This window comes from Amblyomma maculatum, chromosome 4 (genome assembly GCF_055883805.1).
Source record: "Amblyomma maculatum isolate TAMU_Amacu chromosome 4, ASM5588380v1, whole genome shotgun sequence".
Classification (NCBI taxonomy): Eukaryota; Metazoa; Arthropoda; class Arachnida; order Ixodida; family Ixodidae; genus Amblyomma; species Amblyomma maculatum.
In genome coordinates, this window is record NC_139347.1 from 20,090,968 (window position 1) to 20,104,173 (window position 13,206).

At 46.4% G+C, this 13,206-nt stretch overlaps 1 protein-coding gene across 1 annotated transcript in view; it reads right to left on the minus strand.

The window, feature by feature from the left end:
* Positions 1-1,821: 1,821 nt before the first annotated feature.
* LOC146190400 (acid-sensing ion channel 2-like) overlaps positions 1,822-13,206 on the minus strand; it is a 130,740-nt gene continuing 119,355 nt past the window's right edge. The window contains exons 8-12 of the mRNA XM_084600163.1: positions 9,424-9,505; positions 6,389-6,434; positions 5,196-5,224; positions 4,060-4,132; positions 1,822-2,804 (exon numbers count right to left, since the gene is read on the minus strand). Coding sequence (XP_084456289.1) covers positions 2,613-2,804; positions 4,060-4,132; positions 5,196-5,224; positions 6,389-6,434; positions 9,424-9,505 — 422 coding nt within the window. The 3' untranslated portion in view covers positions 1,822-2,612. The remainder of the gene's footprint in view (positions 2,805-4,059; positions 4,133-5,195; positions 5,225-6,388; positions 6,435-9,423; positions 9,506-13,206) is intronic.

Genomic DNA, 13,206 nt, shown 5'->3' on the forward strand with positions numbered 1-13,206 from the left:
AACTAAACAAGCCACAACAAATCGGCGGCTGACCGTCACGCGCGTTGAACATTGTTGTCGTTCTCTTCAGAGCATCAGGCGCTAAACATATCAGAACCGAATACCCGTTTTACATCTTCCCCCGGGCGAAAAGACGCCATCCTGGCGGATTATGGCGATGTGACGATGGCAGGGTCAAGGCTTCAGGCGGTTACTGTGTACTATTTCACGATTGCGGCGACGGTGGTCAGTGGATGGCGTAAGGGGTTCAGTGAGGTAGTTGACGGGGGATGTTTGCTTGACAATACGGTAGGGGCCCTGATACTTGCTCAAAAGTTTGGATGAAAGGCCGGGACTGGAGGAAGGCACCCATAGCCAGACCAAAGAGTCTGTACGGTAAGTAGGAAGAACTGCAGTTTGATCTCGTGAGGTTTTCTGCTGTTGCTGGGCGTGAGAAGTGAAGGACCGGGCAAGCTGGCGGCATTCTTCAGCATAAGTTGCAGCTTGTGAAACAGTCGTAAATTCGGAAGAATCCGGTCGGTAAGGGAGAATGGTGTCCATGGTACAAGAGGGCTCACGACCGTACAGGAGGAAGTACGGCGAGAATCCAGTGGTTGCTTGAGTGGCAGAGTTATAAGCGAATGTGACGAATGAAAGAACGCGGTCCAGTTGGAGTGGTCGGAAGCGACATACATTGCCAGCATGTCGCCCATGGTGCGGTTAAAACGCTCAACCATTCCATTTGTTTGCGGATCGTAAGCGGAGGTGGCGCGGTGAACGATTTTGCATTCTCTAAGAACAGCTTCGACAACTTCAGAAAGGAAGGCGGGACCTCTGTCACTCAGCAATTCTTTGGGAGCCTCGTGGCGAAGAATGATGTGATGGAGGATGAAGGAGGCAATGTCTTGGGCTGTAGCAGATGGCAAAGACGCCGTTTCGGCGTAGCATGTGAGATGATCAATTGCAACGATGATCCAGCGATTGCCTGTTGATGTGCTAGGAAGCGGGCCGTACAGGTCGATTCCAACACGCTCGAAGAGCTGAGCTGGGCAGGTCAGCGGCTACAGAGGAGCGGCGGGCTGGCGAGGTGGGTGTTTTCGGCGCTGACACTCTTGGCAGGACTGGACGAACCGACGAACATAACGGCACATCCCACGCCAGTAGTACCGCTGTCGCAGCCCAGTGAAGGTTTTCAATAAGCCAGCGCGGGCACACTGGGGATTGTCGTGGTAATGGGAGCAAATCCTTCCTCTTCTTTGTTTTCTTTCTTTCTGCTCCATTTTCTCTTCTGTCCGCACGAGGCAACGGGGGTGGCTCAGCTACAGAGCCAGTAGCAGGCCCGCGCATTTTTTTTTTTTATTCGGTACGTTTGCCATCAGGCACAGTGAAAAGGGAGCGGGGAGTTGGAGGAAGCTAGAAGAAGGGGTGTAAACAGTTCTCCCTTAAATAATCACATAGGTGGCCGATAAACTGATTGTTTAGTGTCCTCTTCCTGTAATCACAGTCAAGGTCCCACCGCAGGCCTACTTTCTTCCTACAGTCGCAACAACTGGTTCGCCAAGCTGCATGATGCGCGTCGCCACCTTCTTTCTCCACTTCAAGTTCACGCAGAAGGAGATTGAGCGGCTTCGGACAGACATCGACGAAATGCTTGATTGCAGCTAGTAGTACTACGAACTAAAAATAATCAGGATTAGATTGCGCATCGTACTACAGTTTGAGTCTGAGGACCTACGCGGGCGCATTGAAAATTACCCGTAAAGAACGAATGTATGGGGGGCAAAAAAAAAAAAAAAGGAGTATTAACTTCAGATATTTAGTTAACAGATCAGACCACATATCTTTACTATAAAATGCACATGATGCAGTGAATAAAGACATAGTATTCCAGTAATATGCGTTGTGGGGCTAGTTGGTTCATACTCAGATAGGTTTTATGCGCACAAAAACCTGTCTTTTGTGTCGTCTTTTTGTGCGCATAAGACCTATCTGAAAGACATAGTAGATGCTGTCCAGAGAGAAACTGTAGAATTCGTTTTTTACAGAGCGAAAAAGGACATAATTATGCGCCATGCTGTGATGAAATCAAGTCAGGACAAAATTACTGTATGTTGTGAACGATAACTATAAACAAAGAAAATAAGTTTCCGAAAGGCAATATCGAAAAGGAAACTTGCAATACGCAAGGTGTAACGGTTCGTGTTGGAAATTACCAGTCGGTCATGTTTACAACCATAGTCGATACCATTTTATCCCATTAAAAAGCCTGTGAAGTGTAAGAAGTGTGGCGCATTAACGGCGTTTGGTGATATATGTAGTGTCAGTTTGCCATGTGCTGGAGGCCTGTGCGGACGCCCATTCATCCTTCATGGCGTCCACTATCGAAGATGGAGAAGTGTAGGAGTAGGATATATAGAACGGTGGCGGTACGGAGACATCCACAAGCCTGATCAGCGCCGCCGTCTAGATGGCGCCCTGTGCAACCGCACTGGTCGCCCACCTCTAAGGCCGGCACTGCCAGAGTTTGTATAAACCTGACTGGCACTCCGCTTCTTCCTGTAGCGCCGCCATCAACCCTTGCTAGGTTGAAGTGGCAAGCGGGGCTTGGTCACGCCAACCTTATCGCCACGTTCTCAGTGTTCGAACGAGGACGTGTCAGGGAGTGCCGAGACGTCGAAGCTGCGCGATGTTGCGTTCCACCGGAGCTGTCGGCTGAGTCGCAGCGCCCCGACCACCAGGATGTCGAGCACTTGGAAGAGCACGAAGAAGGAGAGGCCCAGGTACATGCCGCTGATGCCACCGAGGTTGCTCAGCACGCGGGTCTCCTGGACACACGTTCACACAGAATTAGTACGCTGTAGTCCTGTTTCCCGCGACAAAAAAAAAAAAAAAAAAAGAATTGCCGCTCTTTCTCCTATCCTAACAAGCCTTACAAACAGATGCGTGACTTATATGCGGCCGCCCGCTGTGTGCAAGGGTCGCCGAGCAGCAATACAACAGGCTGGTAGCGCGTTCACCCGGCGCGCAGCTGACGAAACCGACGTCGCCTATAGTATGTGCCTGATTACGTGCTGTGCAACGGAAGCCATTAGCGTTCAATATTTCGTTCGCTTGTGCATATTTAGAAGACCAGTCCCGCGTTATGACACCAAACTGGTGCGCACAATCTGTCTTCGTCAGACTGGGCGCACTAATCTTAGCTTCTGACAGGAGACCTGTGGGCCACTCTGGATGCCAACTTCATTTGCACTGCAAAATGTCACCAGTTTTCACTTTGACTACAGTGCTCCACTTGAGCTGGCCTTTTTTAGATTTAGTAAGCGTGATGCCTGGAGCAAATGATTCGATTATTTCTGCGTATCCATGAATAAAAATAAGGCGATCGTCTGCAAATTTCTGCCGAGTTTTGCTCAAGTCTCTTCTACCTCCAGACTTCTTTTTCTTGGCCTGAAAGCAATTCTAAAGTTCCGCAGCTGGGATATGGGATTTCACAGCTTCCAAGATAAACAAAAAAACGAACTTTAATCACTCACGACTTACATTGAAATTCCTGTTCCGTCACGTTCTCTAGACATTTCTTTGCTATTGATTGAATTTATTCTTTCGTGCCTGCGAAGTTCAGTGGATGGCTCCACGTGTCTTGTATCACAAAACAACACGCAGAATTATGTGCTGCACTTAGTCACAATTAATTTCGGCTGTTTATTTATAATTTTAGCTCCAGCCCTCTGCCTTACTCTGAAGGTAGAATTAAACAAACAAACAAACGAACGAACGAACATAGCTAATCCAGCTCTGCATAACGTATAAAGGAAGAGAGGTCACATATTGTTGGCATGGCTGACTGCGCTATACAGTTTGTGATTTGTAGCAGCTAAAAATTTCATACAGCGCAACTTATAAGAAAGTGACCAGAAAAAGGACACGTGGTTGTTTTCGGGCCTTCTGTTCGTCTTTTTTTTTTTTTTTTGCTGTTTTTTTCCCCTGTCATATAGATTATTCACGCGTGCGACAATTAGGACCATATATGGTATATATTCAGAACACTGAGCGCACAGTTCACGCACGTTGTATACTCACATCGTACTTGGGTACCGATCTTATGTGCTCGTATGTGAGTGAGTCGAAGTAGAGGACCAAGCGAGCAGCAGGCCTGTACATGAGAGGAGCACGCAAAATCAGGCCGCAAAACATGCAAATTATGCTGCAGTTTGTATTTGATAAGAAACAAAAAGGAAAGAAAGAAATCTCAAAGAGGAGGCGGTTTGATTACGTGCACTTGGCTCAGCAGCAAATGCCTGAGCCACTGAGTCACAGCGTAAGGCTTATATGCAGACTACACAAACAGGGCCGCTGCTTTGCACGGGTATACTCTTACGCCTTCCTGTTGCGCAGGAAGTGTATCAGTTTGTGTGCTAGCTTCCTTCGTGGATACGCCCGCGGAAATGCCGCAGGCGCGGGTTGCAGCACTGCGAAGGAGCACGGCGAACAGACTGCTCGGAGCAGATAATGTTAAAAAGAAACAGTAACTGCCTGGCCGCCTTTCGTGAGGGCAGTCTTGACTGCGTTGCTCTTGGAGCGATCAGACACACGTGATGAAGCATCAGATCTGCTTGAAGCTCTGCTTTTTCCAACTCGTTCAAGAAGATGGTTGTAATGACTGGTGAAGTTTTTTTTTTTTTTCTTTTTTTGCACTTTGTCTCCCTCAGCTTCAACTCAGCCCGTTTGAATCCCTTAATTCAAAGTTGCCCGTTCTTAGGCACAACCTACGTTAGGCTATATTTTAATGTTTTTTCTAAGAGCTGTCTCTGACGTCAGCAGCATTCATGACATCAAGAAACCTACCATGCGTGCCGAAAACGACAAGGCCGCCCATATGCAACGACCGGTGCGCCTATATATAACATCGGTGAAACAGTACACCATGTTTCTTCTTGCCTAATTCAAAAAACAACAAGCGCTGTCTTCGACGTTCCAAATTGCTTGCGCCATGTAAATGGCTTACCCACTGGCCTTTCACTGAAGCATACCTGTCTAGCCGTTTACTTTGGGCTGTTTCAGGCATTTGCTGAATCTGACGATTATTGTAACCTCAGCGAGCAACCTTATTTTGTATTTCGCGCCACTCCTGGATATTGTAAGTAACAAGTGAGAACGCATACGGCGAAAATTGAGAAGCGTATACGTGCAGGGACATTTTAGGCGTCGTCTCGTACCCGTTTTCCTTGGAGAGCCCCGTGACATCCTGGAATGAAAGTTGAGATTTGTAATTTGCAATCATTCAGTGCCTCTTTCATACCACGTAGCCACCTTCTTTCTCTCGACCTACCCGGGCTCCACATTTTAGTATCTTAAAGGCGAGGTCATCTGTAGGAGACTATGTTTGTAGCATTAACGGGTATGCAAGTATTTTCTCTCTCACACCATCAGGCGTTGGAATCTGTTTCCGAAAAATGCTACTGAATGCGAACACGTTTCAAGGTCTGTTTTTGGATGCGCGACTGTTGCTGCGTTGCTTAATTTTTCTCGGCTCGTTTTTTTTTTTTTTTTTTTTTTTTTTTTTTTAATCTGGCTATCTTTGGTACTCTTGTTTACATGTAAAGGCCGGACGTAAGCACAATGTATTCCCCGTTGCAGTAGTGCATTGGGGCTATGCAGTTATTTTTCAATAAAAATAAATAAAGAACGTAATGAACTGCGCTAACTTAACATTCAAAACTCAGGTAAATCATCAAAGGTTTTTTTCTGCAGCGTGGCTTGTCCAAAAGGATCTAACATCGTCGAACGAGGAGCTCCCATTAAAAATCCTTCTCTGCACTAAGTTTCATATTATTGTATAAACAGTCGCCGGGTACGCCCTGAATACGTATGCATTATAGGCGTAAGCTTGATCCGCACTATATATAGAAATAGTATTATTTTCTTGTTCTATAAGACCCTTATGAACATTATTGTTACAAAATTTGAGTCAAAAATAATGTCAATTCTACCATCTGTCCACTGAATAGTTTCCTTTTTTGGACGAGTCCTACTCGTTGCATTGAGACACGAAGAACTAAAAACACAAGACGAGCTGGACGCGTGAGTATAGTAGGAGATAACTGTCGTATTGTCACGAGCCTGGCTACCCCAAATCAGACAGTGGCTTAAAGCCGTGATTCTGCTTCTTCTAAATTATTTTAGAGAAAACAGTTAAAATTAGTGCGATGTTTCAAATAGGACAGCTGCAGATGAACCGAATTACTAATTAATGAATTAGACGAAAAGGGTTTGTTGAAAGTCCGTCACGTGTCACTGCTGCTTTTGAAAAAAAAAAAAAAACTATTAAAACCACAAATGCGTCACTCTCCCACTCTGAGCGGAATCCTCCAACGCACAACTGCATAAATTTCCCTTTTCCGCTGCTCACCTCTCTCAGCTTGGTCAGCGTCACGTCTCGCCTGTACGTGATGTCCCTGCAATAAAAGGTGTCCCTTCATTGATGGTTGGTAGAAGCTGATAGAGTACAAATTGTCGGGAAGTTATCTGTTCCCTCGTCTATCATACTAGCTCCTGTTATTACATTTTTTTTTTTTTTACTTGTAGAGTGCTGATCAACACTCTGGCCTAGTAGTGACCGGCCCTGCAGTGAACACTACAAAACCCTTCAGCTGTTCGCTAGCTGAGTGATCAAAGCATCTTGCACGTGCGAGCAGCTCGTGCCTTGCTCAAGCCCTGCATTTTGATGGCCGTGTATGGGAGCCCGCACAATTCGCCTCCATTATCTAGATACGAGTCGCGTACGTCGCTCTCTGTAAACCTGTTCGGTCACTCGTCGGAACGTAGCTCTCCATGGAGAGCAAGTAGTTAGGTAACAACCTGAATTTAAATCGTGGTTCTCGAAGCAAAAGGCAACAAAAATTTGTTCTCTTTTCCCGAGATATGTCTCTAGGAGAGGGGTCGTATCTACCTCTGACAAAGTTTGCGTAGCAGGCACGATGGCTTGCGATTGGGAGAGAGTAACAAAAGAGCGATAGGAGAGGGCTTGGTTTGCTAGTCTGCTTGCTTGGCTGGCATTGAAATGGAAAGCGTTGGCCCGGCGTAAACCCGGGCAAAAATGCTCCTCAATCGCGCACCGTTGCATAAAGCGCCAGTATCTTCTATATTTCAGCCGCCGATTTGTTGCATGAAGCTGCAGCTTACCAGCAGAGCTCTGAGTCACGCTTAATGAAATTGGAGCCGATAGCAGGCGGAGCTCGGGATCGACAACTTTCGAACCTTTGTATCATTATCGTCGAGGCTTTTTGTTTTATGGACACAGATATGGGCATTGCGCTCACCTTTATGTAGGAGTACTTTTCCTATATTTCTAATTACAGCCTACCTGCTTGCCAGTTTTCAACGCCATGCAGCAAATGTTATCAAGAGTCGGTATGAAAAAGCAAATCTCTTCATTCTATATAATAAGGATGCTATCATCCGCCGCGCGGAATGGTTGATGTTGGCGATAACACGGCCGTGGAGACGATTCGGCGATAGTACCGCACTAAAACCGTAATGCAATACTGGCTAATTATTTCCTTAAATGTAGACACACTTATTTGGCTCTTTGAAGTTCGTTTATTATATATTGTAGGTTATGAGTATACGGTTTGAAATTTCCGACATTTATGTTTTCGATTCGCTAATGTTTTTCTCTCTTTATAACAGAATTCAGTGCAGTTTTTTTATCGGTGTATATTATTTTTTATGGAGGAGTTGGTCGGCTTTCTGTGGGTGATACGATCTGGTATCCTCATACGGTCAATAGTTTTCCTGGGTCCTGTTGTCAGGGTGAATAGCCGATTCGCCGGTAATTAAGGTACAGTTGCTCGTAATTGGAGATGCGGGGTGTTAAAAAACCTATCCATAGCGAACGGATTGAACCGGCAGACAAAACGAAAGTAGGGATTTGCTTCGTGTTTTCGGTGGTTTATATTCAAAAAGGTGGAGCTGCACCGATGGAGCTGCTGCTGAAGCAATTATACCTGCCCTAAGCGGTTGGCAACTGTGAACAGGTCTTCACTTGTAGACGGGTATAGATGCGGAGCCTCCCAGCATGCTCAGGTGTGCAAGTAAGTTTCTTTCCCTGGCACCATGTTTAATTGCGAAGTAGCCGTAGGATATTTTAGGATACTAATGTGCACACGTTGACGGTAACGATCTAAGCTTCCGGTGATTGTTTAGTTTGGTTTAATTTATGGTGTTTAACTTCCCAAGGAGACTCAGGCTATGAGAGACGCCGTCGGGGAGGGCTCGTGAAATTGCGACTACCTGCGGTTCTTTAACGTGAACTGACATCGCACGGGCGCCTTTCTTTTCGCCTCCATTCGATCCCGCATCCTTGGCCAGAGCAGTCGAGCGTCCGAACCGCTGCGCCACCGCGGCGGGGCATAAGTTTCCGATGAGTTGCAAAAATATGCCTTTAAATGTTTTTGTATACGATCGCATCATGCATTTAAAACTGCTATAGAAAGACATAGGGCTCCGTTTTGAAGATGACTGTGAGGCTACTGTAGAATATTGGAATGGAAATATTAGAATAATGCTCCACATGAAAATATTGCAAGGAATTGTCTAAGCTTCCGGTGTGTACGTTTCTGAAACTTGTTCTACACTCACAACGAGTAATTAGGATCGCCATTAAAAGAAAACAGTGCGGGGAGTTTTTGAAAATATATAGCAAAAGCTACAAGCCTTCCGAGGCAAGATCTGCGGTTATATTTGTTGTTATAATGCTGTTATACAATATGTGAAAAAAACTACGCCCAAAAACTTTCCCAGAATTTGTTCTAGGTTTGCGGATATGGTTGTGCAGTATGCTTCGAAACATCCGACCAGGTTAGAGCTGCCACATCCCCATCACGCTAATGGTTTACTCATTTATCCCATTTTATTGTTAAACTGAGTGTTGTTTTTGTTGTTTTGACTGTAGGAAGGAGGAAAAAAATGCACGGGCCTCCTACTACCAGTCCCAGCCCCGTAGGGCCAGAAGCAGCCACCCCACTCCTCAGGTTTTATATATGCTGCAACTTCGGGAGTAGACAAAAAGAGTATGTAAAACAGCAAGCGTGAAATGATCTAAAGGACCTTTGGGCGCCAACAAGAATGTACGACATTCTCGCGGTTGCTCTCTCTCTCTCTCTTTCGTAGTCGCCTTAAGCGTGCTGACAACAACAACAACAACAACGACAACAGCAGCAACAACAACAACAACAACAACAACAAAAACGACAACGGCGACAACGATGACAACACACAAAAAAAAAAGTTTTTTTTTTTTTTATCTGTGTAGAACTTCGGCAAACGCTGCCACCTTAAGGCACTGGCTAAAGAAAATTCCTGTGCATGAAGGTAACGTTTTGTGCAGGAAAACAGCGCCAAATGGCAGTGAAAAAGCGCCTTACGTTCGGTGCGCACTCTCACCGGCAGGAGCTGTGGCAGAGGCACTGTTTCTCGAGTTCAATGCTCGTCTCTTCTGCAGACACCTGGGCTGCGCATTCAAGCTCTGAAAGAGAACGCAGGTTTGGAACGTACGCTTAGCCTCCTGACTGATCTCGCCACCATACCTAACCCATCAGTCATCTGCCGGTGGTTATGAAGTAAAAAATAAAATGAAAGGAAAAATATAGTTCGATTGTTTGCGCATAAATAAGAAACTTTCACAGTGACATTGTCCCTTGAATTATATATATATATATATATATATATATATATATATATATATATATATATATATATATATATATATATATATATATATATATAACCTAGATAAAGGAGTTTGCTCCTAGGCCCTACAGCGTTTACTTTTGTACAAGCTCAACACTGCGGAAAGGGGTATCGGCCTGGCGCGCTGATATAGAGGCTCAGAGCTCCTTAATATTACCAGTTGGGAAACTTCCCATAAAGCCCGCGCACAAAAATAACGGTGCTGATGATCGGTAAAAATTCGGGTGTTTATGGGTATGTTGTCGTTGTTGTGGCTGTAAGAAGAAGGAAAAGAAAATGCACGGGCCTGCTACTGGCTCTGTAGCTGACCCCCTCCACTGCCTATAATAATATATTATAATAATAATTGGTTCACAGAAAAGGAAAGGCGCAGTATCTGTCACACTTGCTCTGTGGACACCTTAACCGCGCAGTAAGGGAAGGGATGCTAGCCAGCCACCGAATTTTTATCTGTATAGGCCGTCATTGCACCCGCCACCGCTTAGGTGCTGGACGACGGCTGTTGTGGCGCGCGTCTTTCTCTCTATCTTCTTTTTCTTTCTTCTCTACTTTCTTTCTTCTGTCCGCTGACTTGTGTGGACAGAAGAGAGAACTGATTTATTTATAGGAAGGGAAAGGCGCGGTAACTGTCTCACTTGTTTTTCTGTGGACACCGCAACCGCGCCGTAAGGGAAGGGAGGAAGATAGGAGTGAAAGTGGGAAGAGAAAAAGTGGAGCCGTAGTGGAGGGCTACGGAGTAATTTCGACCACCTGGGGATCTTTAACGTGCGCTGACATCGCACAGCACACGACGCCTTTTCGTTTCGCCTCCATCGAAACGCAGCCGCCGAGGTCGGGTTCGAACCCGGGTACTCCGGCACAGTAGTCGGGCGTCCGCCCCGGCGGGGCGGACAGAAGAGAGAAAGTAGAGAAAAAAGAAAAAGAACAGGGAGAGAAAGACGCGCGCCGCAACAGCCGTCATCCACCACCTAAACGGTGGCGGGCGCAATGACGGCCTACAACAGATAAAAATTCGGTGGCTGGCTAGCCTCCGCCCTAAGCGGCGTTGACCTACCGTCCCAGCCCCATAGGGCCAGGAACAGCCACCTTTCACCACCTCGCCCTCCCGGGTGTTTATGGGTGTGTCAGCATACGTAGCCAATAAAGGAAACTGCATCTTCGTTGCAAACCTTCGAATTGTTAATAAATGCACAACCACCTCGGAAATAAAATCAGTCGAAGAGTTGCAGTAGCAAAAACTGTTATACTTAACGGCCGTAGAGTTAAAACGCAAAATAAGATATGCCCAAGTGATTTTCACAAGGTAATGACAGTAATAGTATATAGTTTTTTATTGATAATATAATAATAATTGGTTCACAGGAAGGGAAAGGCGCAGTATCTGTCACACTTGTAGCTGTGGACACCTGGACCGGGCCGTAAGGAAAGGGAGGAAGGTGGAGTGAAAGTGGAAAGAGAGAAAAGGGAGGCGTAGTGGAGGGCTACGGAGTAATTTGGACCACCTGGGGATCTTTAACGTGCGCTGACATCGCACAGCACACGGACGCCCCCTCGTTTCGCCTCCATTTAAATGCAGCCGCCGAGGTCGGGATCGAACCCGGGTGCTCCGGCACAGTAGTCGGGCGTCTTACCACTACACCACCCCTGCGGGGCAACTTTGGCCGCATCTAGATTGCGCGACTATCCACAAGCACAAAAAAATGCATACTTAAACTAGTTACAAAAAAAAACGATGGAGGCGAAACGAAGTTGCGTCCGTGTGCTGTGCGATGTCAGCGCACGGTGGTCGAAATCCCCAGGTGGTCGAAATTACGCCGCAGCCCTCCACTACGGCTCCTCTTTCTCTCTATCCACTTTCACTCCCACCTCCTTCTCTTACGGCGCGGTTCAGGTGTCCACAGAAACAAGTGTGACACTGTGCTTTCCCTTCCTCTGAACCAATTATTATTATTATTATTATTATTATTATTATTATTATTATTATTATTATTATTAATGCGAAACTGATTTATTTATAGGAAGGGAAAGGCGCGGTAACTGTCTCACTTGTTTTCTGTGGACACCGCAACCGCGCCGTAAGGGAAGGGAGGCAGGTGGGAGTGAAATTGGAAAGAGAGAAAGAGGAGCCGTAGTGGAGGGCTTCGGAGTAATTTCGACCACCTGGGGATCTTTAACGTGCACTGACATCGCACAGCACACGGACGCCTCTTCGTTTCGCCTCCATTAATGCGAAAGCATTACTTCGCTATGTGCACATATTTCTGTCCACAGACCGTGTCCGCAGGTCGTGTCCGCAGAACGTGTCCGTAGCAGTTGCAATTGAGAAGTTGTAGAGGTTATTGAGTGGTATCAATCGATAGAGGGTGATGTAATGTTGCAGAAAAATAGTTAGGCCAACAAGTTAATTCGGTAATTAATTAGAATAACTGGTTCACAGGAAAGGAAAGGCGCAGTATCTGCCACACTTGTTCTGTGACCTGTGAGACTGGACAGCTACCAACAAACTCTAAGGATACCTAGCGTGCGCACCGTTAAGTGGCGCATCATAAATATGCTACTAACTATTGATAGTGGATTACCCCGGAGATTTCGGAGTGTACCGAAACATTCGTCAAAAGCTTTCGCGTTGCCTCGATCTGCCCTGCTGGTGCAGCTAATCCACTGCGACTTCCAGCACAGTAAGTTGTAACACGTGTCGTACCTGGAGACCTACACTGAAGCTCCAGGCTGGACATGGTACATGCAACATTTGTGCTGTATGCCTGGCTGCGAAACGGTATCAGCGAGGTTTGTTTTTCTCACGTCGACACCATGTAAGCTGCTCACTTCTCTAAGGACTCGCAGCGGAGTCAGTGCGCCACCCGCCGTATACTTGCACCTTCGGAAAATGTGAAACACGAACGAAAAACGCTGTGTACGATGCCAATTTGGAGGCGGCTCCCATTCTCTGCATTCTGTTCTTCACCAAATGTATAGTTCGGTTTCAGACATCGCTAATGCGCGCTTCCATGCGCGGATTCCCATAGGATCTGGTCCGGACTGAAGTTCGTCACGAGATGTGAGCGTATACTTAGATCGCGTTCTAGAAAAAGCAACCCAAATCTTGCGTACGCACAAAACGCTGCCCTGTTTGCACGCCTTACTGTTCGGTGCCACTGCTGCTTCGTTTCGCTTTCATGCAAGTTCCATGTAGCGGTTGTGGCAACCAGAAACACGACAGTTAAAAGAGTTGCATGACTTACTACGCGTCCTTTTCCTCCTTTTTTGTTCCTTCGGAAAGCCATGATGCGACCGACCACAGCGTCTGCAGTCTGCAGTATCGGCGGTGCCGGATCGCGACAACCACATTTGAAGTGAAAGCTTCATTACTTCATATATCACCCAAGGTCAGCCTGTCTGACCGCTGGACCCTTCAACGAGCCAGAGGTTACAGTGTGAATATATCGGGTCTTGAATATTTGGGGGCTGGGATTTAAA